Genomic DNA, 18,480 nt, shown 5'->3' on the forward strand with positions numbered 1-18,480 from the left:
CACATCTTTTACAGGAGGGACACATATCTTCATTACCTAATTATTATTCTGAGTGCGATCAGTAACATCACCTTCCTGTAAAGTCAGAAAGAAAATGATGAAAACCAGCAATACTGTTGTATCTCCTTAGGTGACATGTCTTTTTTGATGGTGACAGAACTTTCATGTCGATAGATTTAAATATCTGTGTGGCCAAAAAATGCATGAAATGAACCTGGTAAGATCAGCTAATTATAACAACGGAAACTTACAGAGTATTCTGCTTTATTCTCTTCAGCTGCAGGGTTTGGTATAATAGAAGAGAAGAGCTCATTGTAGAAAAAGTTCACGTAGGAAAGAGTGTTCAATGCTGGCATGTCTGTTAAAGTGGTCCTCTAGCGTGCCGGTGGGCTTTGGAAGTGAATCCCTTGATTGCCTCCGCATCCTACGCTCACATTGCTTCTGCCTGCAGAGGGATTTTGATGGGCATGAGCTGGGTTCGTTCCCGAGGATGTCAGACTAGAAGCTGTACTCAAGTTGGAGACCATAATGGTTACTTAAGGGTCTGAACCAACGACTGGTCGTTTGCTCACCTTCGGATTGGAAGGGGAGGGAAGTGATTAAATCTGAAACAATATCCACAGACTTCATATAAAGCAGATACAGAAGCCTGACTGCTGCATGCTTTAGAAATACTGATCTGCTCACGTGTGCCAGGCTATTTTCTAATTTAGGCGTAGACAATGCTGACTGCTTCACATGGCATATTTTCAAATATGTTTTTCAGTCTGGAATATAGCTTGAAAGCAGAAAATATTCCTTCATTTTCAGTGTGCGTTCTGAAACTGTTGATGGAGGTGACTGTGTGTATATTTTTTTATAAAAGTATATATGTTTGTATATGTAGACATATTTAAGCGACTTTATGGGATGCACTTGGTACTTACAGGATTTTTCAAAAATTTGAAAAGTGAATTATAAATTTTGCATGTTCCGTATTTTGGATGCCTAACTTGAGATATTAAATGATGCCTATTTCTTCAATAGTGTTGACATGTCTTGTAAAAAATGTGACCAAGTAAGGTATTTAAGAGTGAATATAAAAAAAATAGAAGTAACTAAAGATTGATGAATACTTTTCAGACTGTAATGAGAACATGTTTAGAATTCGTATCATTTTAAGCTATTTCATTCTGGTGAAGATAGGATATCATGAAATGTAATTGGAGTTTTAAAAACTGTTAATGATGAATTTTTAATTGCTCAGCTCTCAAATTTGGATTTACACAGGATAGGAAAAGATGAATTCACCAGTGCTGAGATTAATAATTGCCTAGCAACCAGTGCCTGAATATATCCAATATAGGACAAACAAAGGGAAAACAAAACACATTCATTTCCATATATATAAAAAGTATGAAGCTAAATATATGTGTGTGTATTTATACACCTAGACGCACACTCTGGTGCTTCCAAATTGCTAACCTCAAAAGCTGTGGAGCATAAAAAAGAGAAATGGAAAGGTAAAACTGAGATGTAAAGTGTGCATGAAAATTGGGGATACTTATTTAAAAGTGATAATTAAGTGTTTGTTGGGTTTTTTTAAACCATCTTTCTTCACTGATGAAGTAGAAACTGGAAGGATAACTGTCAAGACCAGTAAGAATATGTGTAGCTGAATTCTCTCAGTCCATAAGAAGAGAAGGAAGGAAGATGTTACCTGTCTTGAGAAGGTCATAAACACTTATGACTGTTCATTTTAAAGGTCAGTCTTATGACTGTACTGCTGATTTGACTGTGTGCGTGGATTTTCTCTCTGTGGAAAGCAGGGGATGGGCAAGAGAGAAGATGCTGTGTGTCTGAGTTGTCTTCTGATCAGGGGGTTGAGGCATTTCCAGAGCCTCGGGAAACATGAATATCTTGAAGAAAGATTTAGGAAGAGCTAATGGTTTAAAGCTCATGTATAGGTTAAGTCAAACAGGAAATCTAGATCCCCATATTGACCACCTGGTGGTCATGGATATAGAAGTGGAGCCTACTAGCAGTTAGTGGAGAAGCCTGCAGTAGCCCAGCTGATTTTTGACCAGTGAAGCTGTATCAGGAGATCTGCAAAACACAGTAATTTCTAGCAAGAAATGTGAAGATTCTATTAACTGAGAATTTTCAAGTGAACGTAGTACTAATATCTTCTGATCAGCTTTAAAAACAAAGGTGAAGTGACTGGAAATGATAATGTATTCCCATCATGACTTGGTATCTCTCTGAAAGTTTTAATTGAATGAAACAACTTAATGGAGGGACAGTTTAGCCTAAGTGCCTTGTACAGAAAGTCCCAATTTAAGCTCTTATTCTTTCCCGTTTCATAAAGCTCTCTCACCCCATAGATCTGAACAGGAACAGACATGCAGGTTGATTCATGTAAGTGTTAGAGAGTTAGAAATAACTGTATAAACGTGACTGACATTAAATGACAGCTGAAATCAAATGAGTATGTACAAGGAGTGCCTAGGTAATTTTTGCCAGCTTTGTAGAGTCTGCAGAGAGAAAAAATGTTGTGGAAGGTTGTGTTGATAGGGATTAGGCCACCTTCATTACAGGCATTTATCAGCTGCTTGTGCAAGAATCATCATTGCTGTTGGCTGAGGTTGGGTGCTAGGGATGGTGTGCCACTGGTACCATCAGCTGATCAGTTTGGGGGAATATATCTCTTTTCCTTTGATGAAACAGTGTCTCAGCTGATGACAGCTTTCCCCAAATCCTCACGGTAGTGTGTGCATGAAAATCTTACACAAGTTGTAAAAATATTCAGCAGTGCGTTATGTAACGATATTCCTCCTTTAATCACTTTTGATCCACTTTTTACTAATAAAGATTTGAAATGACAGGAATAGTTCATCTTTCTCCCCGCAGAGCCAGTTGGCATAGAAATGAACTCTCTCCAACCTATGAAAGAGAGAATAGTTTACTTTTTAAGCTGTTTTCTGTTTCTACTTGTATTTCATATTGTCAGACATCAGATGCTTAAAAATTCTGCAAAATTCAGCAGGCTGAAGTACAGGGACCTACTGCTCTTTCACATTCAAATGAATAAAGTAGCTCATACTGTAGACCTCTAGAAAGGGAAGAGATTATACTTTTTTAAGGCAGAAGGGGATTTATTATGATAGAAATTAATCTCTGCAGACATTACTTTAGGCCTCTATTCTAACCCTGAAAGTAGGGACACACTTTTACAGTATTGTACTATTAGACTACATCCAAAGCTTAAGTCAGCACTTCATCTTCACCCAGGATTAATATTTCAGTCCAGTCCCAGAGTGGTATTCAAACGAGAATTCTCTGGTTAGAATAATCTGATTTTCTTTTTGTAATACCATCTCAGCTTTTCAGAAATCAGCTGGTGCATCCCCTCAGATTACACGACTGGAAAAAGTTAAATTTGGAGAAATGTTTGTGCCTAGTTTGTACAAGTGTGTTGCAGTTCTCCTCCACAACTACAAGGTACTGCTTGTTTAAGTGTATACAGTCTCTTGATCTCAGAGGCTTTTCAGGAGAATCAGCAACTACCTCAATTTTCATGAGACCTGTGGCAAAATCATGAGTTTATTATTCTGAGATTTACATTCTCCTGTAAGTTTTCCCATCCAGTTTATATGCGGACATTTAGAGTTGATATCAGTTTACTCATTTTCTAACACTATTTAAACAGTCTGCCATGAATATTCTAGTTAGAAATTTAGCTGAATCTTCTACCTGTTTAGTAAGCAAATCAGCGTAGAGAACAAGCAGAAAGAGGTAGATGAACTGTTACTATCTAGAAACTTTAACTTCCCTTTCAAATAATAAGGCATACAAGTTAATTATTCAACTGTCTTTTTACCTTCGGAAAAACAAATTGGCTGCCTTACCATTAAATCTGGAAAAAAACAGTTTACAAATTTCTTAAAAGAACTGCAGAGCTCATCTGTTTCCATGTTCACATTTTGCATCTCTGCACAGGTGTGTCTTCAATATGATTTATGGTTCTGCTTCTCAGTAGTGGTTCAGCTGTGGAGAAATAGATTTGAACTTGGACACTGAACAGATGACTCTGTAAATCAGAAAACTATTAAAGCTTTTTTTCTGAAAATTGACTTTAATGTGAAACTACTACTGGTAGCAACTACTTCCTCAGTCTTCTTCTGAAGTTTAGTTGCTCATCTGGGCTTCAGAACTGAGGCTTATTTTCACTATCTCTAGACCAAATTTCTACTGACTGGCTATTTTCTGGGCTGTTTATTCTTTGGTGCCACCTGGAGATTTCTTCTCTCTATCGAGTTTTATTCTCATGAACAGGAATACCTATTCATTTTATTTCTTTAGAAAGAGCTTTTACAATAAGTCTTATTTCACATAGCAATAAAGGAAATTCATGACAAATACAGCTGATGTTTTAGGTAGGAATGATGGTCCATCTCTTCCCATCAATGGTGAAACCAAATGCTTGAGCTATGAAACACCCATTGTATAGCACTCCAGTAAAGACTGTTGTACCTCCCTAACAACATGTGTGGATAGCACCCTGAACTCTTATGTCATTACGTTTGCAACTGTTTACCCGTAGATTTCATCATGCCTTTTGTTTCAATAGGTGTCAGCATCTCCTTGGACTCCTACAGTATCAGTATGTTTACCTCGGTATCAGCTTCTGTAAATTTCACTACATCAGTATGTAATACATAATAGATGTGTTCATATTCATATTTGATGCACTATATATAAAAGAATAAATAGGGTTGAATTTTTCTATGCTCACTTCTATTTCACAGAATATGCTCTATTCTTAAATTATAGAAAATGTGCCCAAACACCCAAATCATCTTTCTTCTATCATTTCTTTCCTTCCAGTTTTGAAAACTTGTGAATCCATGTGGTTTTCTGAAGACATGTTTCTTTCTCTGTCATCATTATGTTGTCTCAAGCAGATGTTTCTTACAGTAACACTTTTGCCAGAAATTATAACAGTTATTCTAGGTGTTATAGTTGAGGGAAGTTGTATTCATTTCAGGCTAATGATTTTGTGCATAGGGACTGAAATGCTTCTCCCATGCCTAATTCAGGATACTGTACCTTACCTTTTGGCAGGTATTCCTATCCCAGGATCTGTAGTGTTAAAGAGTAAATGGTTTTAAGATGGAGTAAATAATTATTTTTCTTTTTTTTTCATTGACAGATGTTAGTGAAATGCAAGCTGATTTGCAGTAGTAATGGTGGCAGTCTGGTGTGTGTGCTTTTACAACAGAGAGTGCTTTATGATGTAGCGTGTGCAGGTGGTTGTGGATGGTGCTCTTCTGTTTGCACAGTGCATCTCCTTTAGCCCTCATACCACAAAAATTGTTTTCATAAACTCTGTGAATTTCTGTTCCTGACAAGGATTGATGGGCTAACTGTTACCATCATGGTGTGCTGCATTATTTATACACAGCAGTTGAGTTCCTTTTTTCAGGTTGTCCTTTGCTGTCAAGCAAAGTATTGCACTCAGTCAAGAATCACGTAACATTTTGTGGGGTTTTATAGGATCAAAAAGTATGCTATATAAAAGTCTAAAGTTTGACAAAGAGTGGATTTACAATTTTTACCCTCCTCCCCACCATTACCTGCTTGTGGAAAGAAGCAATAGTTGTACATTCAGTATTTTGTTGCAAAGGATATGGTTTAAGAGTGGTTATGTGAAGGTATGTCATGGAGCATGATGGACTTAAAGAACAGTTCCTCTCCAAGTGCTTTTAATAAAAGAGATCAAGGTTCACTGATTGAGTTACTCACCATGGACAAAAGCTGTCACAGTCTTTAAAAAAAGCCCAATTCTTGCTATAGAGAGCAAATAGCTCACCATTTTATTTGAGTTTTGCTATATATCTTTTTATGAGTTTGGAGAATTAGGGAGGGTTCTTAATTGAAATTCTGATTTTTAGTATGTATGGATCTCCACTTAAATTTTACTCTTTCTGTCTTGCATTTTTTATTCTTAAACAACTGTGTTTTCCAAAGAGAGGATGGACAATTCACTCAAGGACTTCTTTGATTTAAGAATGTTCTGAAGAAATTAAAGATGTGAGGAAAAATAAGAATTAAATAATCCCCAAATTTAGTATTCTCTAATCATGTAAATGTTCTGTTTGCTCCTCAGTACAGTATGGTCTGAGATGATGTGGATTACATTTCTGCCTTAACTCTTCCATGCATGATGTCGTGCAAGAAGTGGTCATGAGTTCTGGCAGTTTAGGGGTGGGGGGAGAATGTGAGCGTGTCCTTTACTGATTCTCTTTCAAAGATCCTTACACCAAGTCTCAATAGCTTGATGCTATTTTGCTGTCTGATATTTTCCCAAAGATGAAGTAAAAGGCAGAAATAGTTGTAGTACATATTTTATATACAGTCTTGAGACATACTTTAATGCTTGAGTAATCACATAATGAAAAGTGCAGGGTTAGTCAGACATAGTAAAGAAAAACACGAATTATTGTTTTTATTTGACACTTGCATTCTTACCGGACCACTTTCAGAATATTTTAATAAAAGTACAATATTAATTGTCTTTTTTTTTTTTTTTTTTTTTTTTAAATAATGGACTTCCTCTTAGAGGATTTGTTTAATTTACAGAAATTTGTGAAATTGCACAGGCTGTTGCACAAACGGCGTATTACCTATCACTATGGAAAGTCAGCAGCACAGAGCACAGTTCTGTAAGAGTTACTGTAGAGGATATAATTCTTCCTTTGGGTTTATTTTACTCTTCCATTCACCATGACTCTTAAGGTTAAATTCTAACACTACTGTTGTGTTAAAAGTTGTGCCATATGCAACATAGTACTTTAATGGTAACAAACTCCTTAATCAGTTGTGTTAAGACAAAGTGCATCCATATGAGCTTTTCTTAATAAGAACAGAGCCTTTAAAATTAAATTATGTTCATCAAACTCAGTAGAATGTATAACAAAATAGATTTCAATTTTTCAACATGAATGGCCTGTCAAGAGGCACAAAATGTAAATTGAGGGGAATATTGTTGATTCAAAGGTGCTATTTATTTTGTTCTGCACGATTTCACAGACACTTAAATCACAAATAAAGGTGCTCATATTTTAAGTGAATTTTACTAATTTAAGTGTGCTAATTTGTACAGCCTGGTATCTAGTCTTAAGTAGAATTATTGCACGCTTGTGTCTGTGCAGTTACTCATTTCTTTGCATCATATTTGACGTCATACTATGGTATTATTTTAACCATTGTTGTTCAAAGTATAGATTTTCCCTTTTTAGCCCTCTTTAACATTCCGTGAATGAGATAGAGTCACTAATTTTTTGTTGGAGCTTTTTGCCTTTTTTTTTTTGTTTCTGGGTTTTTTCCCCTGCATTTTCTTTAGAGATGTGCTGTACTCATTTTATTTCTGTGATGTGATATAATGACAATTAAAATTTTACACCAGTGACTGACAGTAGAATTTGGGTCAAGGTAGTGGGTCAAAAGAGCACTTAGTGCAGCTATTTCCTGAACATGGACATAAATGACTGTTGTTAGAGGACAGCATCTGCTTCATGAGTCCCAAACTGCAGGTTGGGTTGGTCACTTCAGACTGACAAAGCCAACGTGGATTTTCATACAAATGAAAACTACACAGGTAAGTATGCACACTTTGGTCATAATAGGAGATTTCAGTTTCTGGAAATATAATGGAAAACTGGGGACGCGTTCTGCTTGTCAGTCAATATAAACTTGCAAATGGAAAGAGTATTTTGTCTTTTGACCTTTCTTTTTCTTTCTTATATTGCATAATTGAAACCAGAAGAACACTGAATGAGGAAAGACATAGTAAAAATGTCCCCTCTCATTTTAATCAGAATATCGATACAGATTTGCATAGTAAGTGTTCCTGCTCCAGGTGCTATTTAATTTATTAATTTAATTAAAGGTATGGGAATACAGTTGTCAGAGCATTCAGTTAATAGTACTTGTTCTTTCACAACCAAATGCTGAAGCCCTGTGAAATAAAAAACAAACATATTTTGCTACCTCAGTAATGGAGCAAGCACTGGAAATGAGAAGTCTTGACTTATTTAGATACAGTTAGGAAGACAGATAATTTCTAGTCATTAGATAGATAATGTCTTACATCATTGAGTCTTTTCAGATAGATGTTCTCTGTCACCTGGACAATATTCAAGACAAAACAATACAAAGTACGTAGACACATGACAGTTCTCTGTCATGAAGACAACTTAAAGCTGACAGAATAAAATTAAATAAAATTAAAAATAACCCAGCAAACTAACCCACAACTGGAGTTTTTTGCAACTGATGCACAGAATTCATGAAGGCAGTTTTGTACATCAGGTAAATTTCTTAAGTGATTGTTAGATTTGAATTCTCACACCAGGCACTAATCTCTAGTCTGTCTGCCAGAAAGGTGTTAAAAAATTTTGAGTTCCCTTACCACCACTATAGTCCAAAATGTATTACAATGTCAGTACTACTGACATAAACAGGTGTATTTCTATAACTCTGTACAGTTGCATGGCAAAAGGCTGGCAACTTTTTCATGTAAAAAAGCATACAAAATAATGTACTTAGTTGTTTACAATCATCTATCTTTAGATGTTGCTTTAAGTTGCATTTGCAAAAAATTTTACGAAACAAAACTTTACTGTACAAATTGTTATTATTTCTAAAAACAATACTAGGCAATAGAGAGCACACATCTGTCTTATGAAGCTTGAGATAAATTAAAAATGCATCTAAATATATATTTAATTATATGAGAAAAATATTAAATTGAAGCACACCAATCTTTAGGACTGCTTTCAGTTATCCCGTTGGGGACAGGATGCAATCCTATATTTCCATATATTTGTAGAACTGTGACAGGGTGGAATTCTTCAAGGGTGTTAAAATAGGAGTTGCAAGAATTGAACAGACACTATGCTGTCACTTTTATATCTCCTGATGGCCGTTTCAAATAATACTAGATAGGAAATCACAATAATGTGTTGTAAACTCTGGTAATACTGGAGACACGTTCAAGTTCTGACCATATGAAGCAGCCCTGTGGAGTATCTTTCAGATTTTACATATTACAGCTGTTGATCACCTTGATGCTAATTGATGGAATAGGGTGTCTTCACTGAAAAGAAATTGAAGGGTAAGCAAAATCTGCTTGCTTAGCATTATTTAGGCAGGCTGAAACTACCTACTGTGCCAGTGCTTGCCCCATGTCCCAGGGAGTTTTGAAGCTGGTTCATAGCATAGCATAGTTTTGAAGCGAACTGATTTGTTCTGATTCTGAAATCAAAATGAATTATGGGAGAATTTCACAAAGTTCCTTTGGGACTTGGAGGGGACTGTCGAGGAGCAATGAGGGAGTGTGGCTGCTCAAGTCCTTTAGCCTCCACCCCTGCCATGGAGTTGGTGGGTCATAAGTCCTCGCGAAAGCCTCTCTGGGGACACAGAGTGAACATAGAGCAGCTCTGGTCATAGGGCTCCATATCAAAATTCATTGACTGGGTGTAAACTTACCATTAGAATTAAATTGCTGGAAAGACTTTGATGGCTTTAGTCTGTACTGTCTGTCTGTCAGATTGTGTGATTGATCTTCATGTGACTGACATACAGCCAACGTAGAAGCACTCTGCTGGCCTGAATGCCATGCTTCATGTTTAGCAGAAATACAGCTGTGTGCCAATGCCTGTTCTGGTTCAAATCTATGCTGTTGAGTGATTTAAGAGTGCGTAACTCTGGTGCACATGAGGATGTAACCACAGCCACAGTTCTTTTCTTACAAACCAGGTGATAAGCCAATAGCCTGAATGGAAACCACCATTCAGCTTTATGTTGAAGGGAACCTGGAGTGGTAAAATCCTGGGTAAATTCCTTTCCAAGTATATATCCTGAATTACTTCAAATGAGAGAAAGAAAAAAAAAATTTTTGTTAAATTTTGTTGTCTTTTGCAAGTGAAGAGCTGTCAGTGTGTCTAAGAGAATCACTGCTATACTTGGAGCTTGTGCATAACTTTTAGAGAGTTTTATACAGGAATCTTTTTTTTTCCCCCTTTAACCCTCAGGGGACGTGTGTGACTCCAACCCATGCAAAAATGGTGGCATCTGTCTCTCGGGGCTGAGTGATGACTTCTACTCATGTGAGTGTCCTGAAGGCTTCACAGACCCCAATTGCTCAAGTGTTGTGGAGGTTGGTAAGTGCAAACTTTAAATGCTAGAATAGTTGTCTGAGTATCCCGTTAGTCTGTGGCTGACCAACCAGTGATCGTGTCCAGGGCATTTTGTATAGTGCTGTAGTCATTACATTGTTCATTATTGATTTCTTAACCTTATCTGTGCATCATAGATGTAATTAACAGACAGTTAAAACAGTATCTGACAAGTGTATCTCCAGAACATAATCACTCAGAAAAATTCAGTGCTCTTCTTCACAAAGAAAAAAGATCATAGTTGTGATTTTAAGTGACCAACATTTCTCAAAGATCAATGTAATTAGATATTTCTATATATCCTTTTGCTGATCAATGACCATTTAAAGCTTAGTTTCTGATAGTTTTATGCCTAGGTCCAGAGTAAAGAGTAATTACTTAAACAAGTGAATTTATAGAAACATCATAGGAGAAACCCAAGTAATACATAGTAGTCACTTGCTTGAATTTCAAAACAATTACCCAGCTGAAGGTTGTAATTAATCATTATATGAGTGCATAGAGTGCAAATCAAATGTACTGAAATTTTGTGACATGAGTTTGACTTGGAGTAAACATAAATATGAGTGGTAGCTCTAAAACATCTGGCAGGTCAGGCCTCCGTCTTAAGAAAAATTAAGGAGAAAATCAAAGTGCAAGGGAAAAGATGGCAGACAGCTAATAGTGTCACAGGCCATCCCATCATTTTTGATGGAGCAGAAAAGCTGCAAATTCACCAAGTTCTGATATTGTCCAAAAAAAAAGTATAAAAGAACATATGGTAGAGCAAAACAATAAATTTTCTACCAATCTGTTCCATGGCATTGTGGGAGTTAGGATAGGAAGGTAAAAGATACAGAAAAGCACTGGCTTACAGAAGACATGGCAGTGTCTCTTACTTTGTTAGTATTAGGAAAATACGTGAACGTGGAGGTTCTGTGGCAGTACCTCTTACCTGAAGGCTTTGCATGCCTTGCCTGCATTTCTTCTGATGTCAGCCAAAGGATTTGAAAGCAGTATGACCCTCCAGGTAGTTCATATCGTACGTCCGTGTCTGTGATTCGTCAGCCTGGGTTACGCTAACATGGTTCAGTCTGTGACAGCTGAGTAGTGCTCACGTGTTTTCCTTCTGCCAGCTGTACTGTAGGACACCAGCCTTGGGCACAAAGGCAACGCCAACAGCCTTGCTTCCACATATGTCTCCTTGAAACTGTCACAGCTACACTCAGCACCTCCCCAACACCGCAACCATCCTAGAACTGTGTGGTTTACATTTTTTAATAAATAAATAAAGGCTACTCCAGCACAACCTGAATACACTGTTCTGGGGACTAAGTATATTCCTCTCAATCATGAGATGAGGCAAGCAGAATTTAGTCCAAGAACCCAGGGTTGGTTTGGTTTTGGTTTCGGTTCCTGTTTTTCTGTTCTGAAAATTACGCTACCATTGTTCTGGGAGTGAATTCCAAGTCTCCACAATGTAATTGTAGGGGAATTTGGATTGAATTTGATTTCCCTGAAAATAAGTTTTTTTGCAGACAAATAAGAGAGTGACCAACTTCAGTCTGACACCAACTGCATTATTTTCTGACTGTAAAATGTCATAGTAGCTGGTTATTACCTAACATTTGAGTTGCACAAGGAAATGATTGTTCCCTTGGTGCAGCCACAGAAGAAGCTGGAAGACACTGCCTCAGAATCCTGTTTTCCATCCCTTTCCCTACCATTTTTATGCATGCTTGAAGTGTCTGAATTTAATCTACAGCTGTATATTATGCTACCCTAAAATGGCCTTGACATGGATTTACTGCAGGAAACTTTTGGATTTATCATGTGCTTGGTTGGCAGGAAATTACATTGCACATAACTGGGAGGATGCTGATCATGAGTGGATCTGAGATAAGAGTATATTGTGATAATTGGCACTGTAATTTACAGCTAAATATGAACAGGGCTTTAAAAAAGACACATAACTAAATTCTTCAAACACTTCCAACAAAACCTCAGTTTGGTAAACAGAGTAAAACATAAGCAAATAGAGAGCTTGAGAATATGTGGTAATCACAGCACTTATGCAGGCAGACTATTACGTTTTTAGTTTGCAATCCAGAGGGAGTATCTACTGGACAACACTGGTTAAGTAAAGGACTTATTATTACTCCTGTATTAGCTAAATACAGTGTTAATTTACTTCGTGTTTGTCCTGTATGATTATGCTACATGTATGGATTCAGAGACAAGCTGTTACTTTTTGAAAACTTTAAAAGTAGTTTTTAAAATATTCTTTTACTTTTTAGTAAAGGCCATCTGAGGCTTATTCAGCATTATATTCCCCTACTTAGAGTGATACAAACCACTGAAAAAAACGGCATTTCAAGATAATATTTTGATTTTTCTCGTGAAAATAATGATGAATAGTGTAAGCTATTAGTCAATTAGACTCCATTAATTCGAGCACTGGAGTGTTTCAACTAAAATAATCACTTGAAAGGTGGGTCTGTGAGGAGCCCAGGAGTGCAAGACCCCATGTGATCACTTCTCTCAAGAGTGTTTATTAGCAGATGTAAGATTGAAGAAGAGATGCTAAGAAAGGTTACTTCTCTTTGGCTTTTTAATGAGTTATTGCCCAAAAGCTATTTCTCTTAATCCTTAGTATCTCAAAAAAGCTTCTTGACAATTTCCTGTGTAGTTGAAAACACTAAGTTGGCTGAAAATTAGGCATTTAGGATGTCAGGAGGCACAGAGTAAGAAGAAAAGAGAAGGGTGGGGGAAAAAAACCACACAGAGAAGAGCCTAAGTCAGTCTGTCTCCCCTTGAAAGGGCTGTACAGTAAATTTTAAAAGCAGCTGCGTGTCCTGTGTGACCCTCTCATTAGATGTTCCACTATTAGACTTTATTCAGTCCTGGTGACAGGATACTGTTGATCTCTGGACACTAGCTGGAAAGTCACAAATTTTCAAGGAATGTACCTCAGACAGGAGGATTTCACAGCGAAAGGTAATGAGGATTTTACTTAATCATGTATTAAAGTGAGTAAATTAAAAAAAATGCCTTACAGATAGGAAGTTACAAATTCATGTAAAGGAAAAAAGATAGATGTATAAAAGTACGTAAAGGTAGGAAGATTAAATATTTAAGTAGAAGTCTTACCTAAGTTGACAACAAAGATTCAAGACAGTTTGGGAGCTGCATGAATAGTTGAAGGACTTAAGAATGTAACTCCTATTATTATTTTAATAAAACTAAGATGTAAAACATGTTCACAGCATCTTATTTCAGTCTAAGAAGATTCATTACTGCTGTTTTTTTCTAAATTTACTCATGGAAAATCCTGACTCTGCTGCCATACCTTTCCACTATTTTCTGATCCTGTGAGTGCATCTAAACCAAAAATTTTGTAAGATGTTTGCAATAGTAATTTATACATTTTAAATCAGTAATCCTATTCTCATCCTATTCTTTCTCTAATGGTAATCCTGCCTTATTTCCTGTTTCCGTACACTAAATACTATACATAGTCATGCTTAAAGAATTGCGATTAGACGACAGATGTATAATAATCACCCTGTTTGTCACCCAGGCAATTTCAATGCTCTGTGTATCCTAACAGATTCTAAACATCTGATAAACTGGCAGAGAATAAGGTAGAGGCAAGAAGGAAAAAGTACATTGTGGTTCTTTTCAGTACAGAACATCCTCCAGTGAGGTAGAAAAGGATTTAGCTAAACAGATAAGAGTAAAAGGTAATTCTATCAAGCTTCACAAATAGCAGGATGTTTTCCAAAGATAATAAGGACACTATGGCCTGAGTTACCTCTTTAGCAGACTCCTGTCTATATCTTTGGAAGCACGGATTTTAACCTAGATTGAGAAAGATTCACGTCTAATTAACACTGGTATTGACATGCATTACAGACGAGAAGTTGACAGACTTTACATCATTTAAATAACTCACAAGTGATTCTCAGAAGCTGTGTAATTTACAGAAACACCATGAAATAGAATTGTTAGATACAATTAATAGAAGTCTTTAATACATACTGTTCAGGAAAACTATTAACGTGCATCCTAATCAATATGGGTAGTTGAAAGAAAAGTAGCTTAGTCATGGACAGTGCGTGAGGGGAGCAATGACAGTGTGGCTATATACATTGAACTAATACTGGGGGAAAGTTTTTTGGACATAAAAATTATTCCTGTTTTCTCTGGTGTGTACATAGGGGAAAACAGGAAGAGAAATACATGACTGAACATAAAAGATAAAGGAAGTTTAGTATGCCATAAGGCTATCGCAGTATGTACCGTGAGTGACCATGTTGTTCACGTTTGAAAAATGAGCAACTTAAAACTATTCAGTTTTGATCTTCCAAATCTGAAATTCAATAGCTGTCTGAGAGGATAAACTGGCGAACATGTTTGGTTTATGTAAGTGGAAAAATAAATGATGTACAATGGCAGGGAGGGTAGAGGAGCCACGAGCACATTAGAGAAGAGCTGGGAATGCTCACCAAAGATGCATTCAAATAGGCTGTCAGTACCCTTTTGGAAAGTGTCTTTACCTATTGTGTCAGCTCTCAATAATCACTGAGAGGAACTCATTATTGAAAAACATGGTAAAAATGTCTAGGTGCATTTTAGAAGAGTGGAAAGGCAAGTTAATGATCTTATACAGATAATACAGGAAACTTGGGTCTAAGTGCAGCATGGTGGCTAAGAGAAGGGAGGAGAGCTGAAAGGAAAAAATGAGATACCAGTTTTGCATTACAACTTCATTCTGCCAAGTGATTAAAACTGATTGTGGGGTTCCTTGTTTATCATATTGCAGTGTTTTCTGTATCAGTTTAGTCTTTCCAGTATCCAAAGGAAACTATTGCTTTGACAGCTACTAACTCTGAGCCTGGGACACAGGAATCAAAGGGGTTCTTCCCTTTTTGTAATGTTAAATAAAAATTCAGTAAGAAGGATTAGACCCAGAGTGCTATGATCTGCTGGCTTTACGTCTTTCTTTGCACAACCTAAGTCTCTACCTTTGCTGTCCTGACCTCTGCACTGACAGGACAAGTGCTTGTAAAAAAAAAAAAATCAGTAAGGATAAAATTCTGTCATTGTTTTCCAGTCAGTGTTACAAATGCTTTTTAATGCCGTGAATGGAAGTGACTGAATGATTTCAAAGATGATTTTAAAGTCCTGCAATATGTGATTTTTAAAGGACGATTGTTTGTACCGCACATTGAACATACATATTAAGGGATTTTCTCTCTAAGATAGAAATAATGAAATTAATCCATTCTTACAAAAGATTTCCAATGGCTTAGTGTCATGTGTATCTAGTCAGCAATTGATATCAATGTAGCTGCCTTAGCTCTATATTAGATAGCCTGAAATAACGCAAATTAAAGCACTGGTGATCACAAAATCAGAGTAGTTGAGGTGGGGAGGCATTTCTGGAGGTGTCTAGTCTAACCCCACCTCTCAGGGGAGGGTACAGGTTTTTCAGGGCCATGTCCAGTTGGGTTTTGAATATTGCAAAGGATGGAGACTTCACAGCTTCTCGTGGCAATCTGTGCCAGTGTTTGATCACCTGCACAGTGAAAAAACAACCAACCAATCAAACAAACCCAAAAAACCCAAATATGTTTAAGTGGAATTTTGTGAATTGTAGTTTCTGCTCACTGTGTCTTGTCCTGTCACTGTGTATCATTGAAAAGACCCTGGCTCTTTTATCTTTATTTCTATGAGACTTTTCTTCTCCAAGCTTAATAGCCCCAGCTCTCTTTAAGTGCTTCTCACATGTTAGGTGCTCCAACTCCGTAAAGACTTTAGGGAAATAATCATGTCCCTTACCCTGCTGGCAGTGTTCTCCCTAGTACAAAACAGTACTCACTGAGGATTTTCCAGGATACTAGGAAACAGAGTGTGGACTCCAGATTTCAGGATCTGCTGTCACTGCTGTATGCGTAGTGTCACCCAAATTCACTATATTTATTTCTATCATGACAGAATCTACTTAAGTGACTTATTCACTGTGTTTCTTATTGCCAAGAGGGAGATTTTATTGTATGGCTGTAACTTCTTCAGTAAAGTGTCATGTTTTGCTCTTGATACTGATTTATTATTTGGAAAAATTGCAAAGGAAAGGAGTGTTTCTTTATATTTTTGTTCTTGATATATAATAATTTCAATGGTTCTGTTGGTATAAAGAAACAGGAGAATGGTGAGTTTGGCCCATGTTTATTTGAGTCTAGGAATAATACTCAGGTTTCATGGCCAAAGGTTAGTCTTTTCTGGGAAAAGCGTGAGATGGTGTGAGAGGGGGGACAGAAAGCAAGTTATTCCCTACTGAGTTCTCTGCGGATTTCTTTCCTTGTATGCAAAGAGGGAAAGTGCTAGTTTTCTTGAGCAACAGCTTATTGCTGTAGAGTTCTTAATAATGTCCCAGTTTCCACTTCTGAGCAATGAAAGAAGTTGTTGAGAGGAGCCCTATCAGCATGGCAGCTGATTAAAATGAAGTTGATTTTGTGCGAGTCTGATTTTTGTTTGGTTTTAGTGAGAAATCTCCCCAAGGTATTTGCTAAACTATTTGAAGTGCACTCCTGTACTACTTTCCTTATGATTAGAATTTGCAGTATGAGTATGGACTGCTAAACTTCCTCTTAGTAAGGCTGTAGCAGTTGTATGTTCAGTATGTTGAGGGCATTTCTCGGTGTTGTGTTCTGAAGCTTGTAGCCTATAGTTTCATATTTCATAGCAAGTGTTTTACATGGAATCACTGTAAAACAGGAACTATCACATAATCAGGGCACTTTACGCTCATTAGGAGGTGTTCTCAAAGGTTATGGAATTCTGTTGAAAGGCAGTCAATAGATGTTAATAAAAATAATTTGAAAAATTAAGTCTTAATTTTTAGTTTCTCGGTAGCCTGAAGAGTGCATACTGCACAGAAATCTAAATCGAGGAGACTAAATGAATTTAAGCAGGATGGCTTAATAAATGGCATTAGATGCAGTCCAGAAAATGTTGTAAATGATAACTGTACCATATTTGTGCCAAAACAATTGTCTTTGGTGTTGATTGCTAGTAATCTGTTGTGAAAATATGGGCTTAAGTCAAAATTGGTGACAATGCTAAAATAATGGATATTCACAGAATCATAGAATCCCAGGTTGGAAGGGACCTCAAGGATCATCTGGTCCAACCTTTCTTGGCAAAAGCACAGTAGAGACAGGATGGCCCAGGACCCTGTCCAGCTGAATCTTAAAAGTGTCCAGTGTTGAGGAACCCACCACTTCCCTGGGGACATTAATCCAGTGGCTGATTGCTCTCATTGTGAAAAATTTTCCTCTTGTGTCTAATCAGAATCTTCCCAGGAGTAACTTGTACCCATTACCCCTTGTCTTCTCCATGTGGCTCTTTTAAGAAGAGAGTCTCCATCTCCTTTGTAGCCACCCTTTAAGTACTGGAACATGGTGACAAGGTCTCCCCTAAGCCTTCTCTTCTCCAGGCTGAACAAACCCAGTTCTCTCAGCCTTTCCTCACAGGACAGGCTGCCCATTCCCTTGATCATCTTTGTGGCCCTTGGCACCCTCTCCAGCCTGGCCACGTCTTTTTTGTATAGCGGGGACCAAAACTGAACACAGTATTCCAGGTGTGGCCTGACAAGTGCTGAGTAGAGGGGGATAATGACTTCTTTATCTCTGCTGGTGATGCCCTTGTTGATGCAGCCCAGCAACTCATTGGCTTTCTTTCCTACAGCAGTACACTGGTCACTCATGTTGAGCTTGTTGTCTACCAGGACCCCCAGGTTGCTTTCTACTGGTCCCCAGCTGGGTAGGTCCCAGCCTGTGCTGTACTCCTGGATGATGTTTTCCCAAGTGCAAGGCCTTACACTTGTCCTCCTTGAACTTCATAAGGTCCTTGTTAGCCCACTCTTCCAGCCTGTCCAGGTCTTCCTGCAGGGTGGCTCTCCCTTCCCAAGTGCCCACTTCCCCACACAGTTTGGTATCACCAGCAAACCTCATCAGGGTACACCTGATCCCATCATCCAGATCATTTATGAAGATATTAAACAGTGTTGGGCCCAATATTGATCCCTGGGGGACCCCACCTGTGACAGGTTGCCGGTTTGAAAAGGAGCCAGTTCCCCACCCACCACACAGACCGCTTGTCCAGACCATTCCTCTAGGAAGGGGCTGTGCAGAACTGTATCAAAAGCCTTGTAGACAATGTCCAGCACTCACCCCACATCAACTGGCAGGTTACTTTTTCACAGAAGGCCATCAGG

At 37.7% G+C, this 18,480-nt stretch overlaps 1 protein-coding gene across 2 annotated transcripts in view; it reads left to right on the top strand.

Moving 5' to 3' along the window:
• The window catches only part of EDIL3 (EGF like repeats and discoidin domains 3), a 254,962-nt gene that overhangs the window by 54,986 nt on the left and 181,496 nt on the right, over window positions 1-18,480 (top strand). For both annotated transcript variants that reach the window (XM_074812243.1, XM_074812244.1), the window contains exon 2: window positions 10,077-10,205. In XM_074812243.1, coding sequence (XP_074668344.1) covers window positions 10,077-10,205 — 129 coding nt within the window. The remainder of the gene's footprint in view (window positions 1-10,076; window positions 10,206-18,480) is intronic.

This window comes from Strix aluco, chromosome Z (genome assembly GCF_031877795.1).
Source record: "Strix aluco isolate bStrAlu1 chromosome Z, bStrAlu1.hap1, whole genome shotgun sequence".
In the NCBI taxonomy this organism is placed as follows: Eukaryota; Metazoa; Chordata; class Aves; order Strigiformes; family Strigidae; genus Strix; species Strix aluco.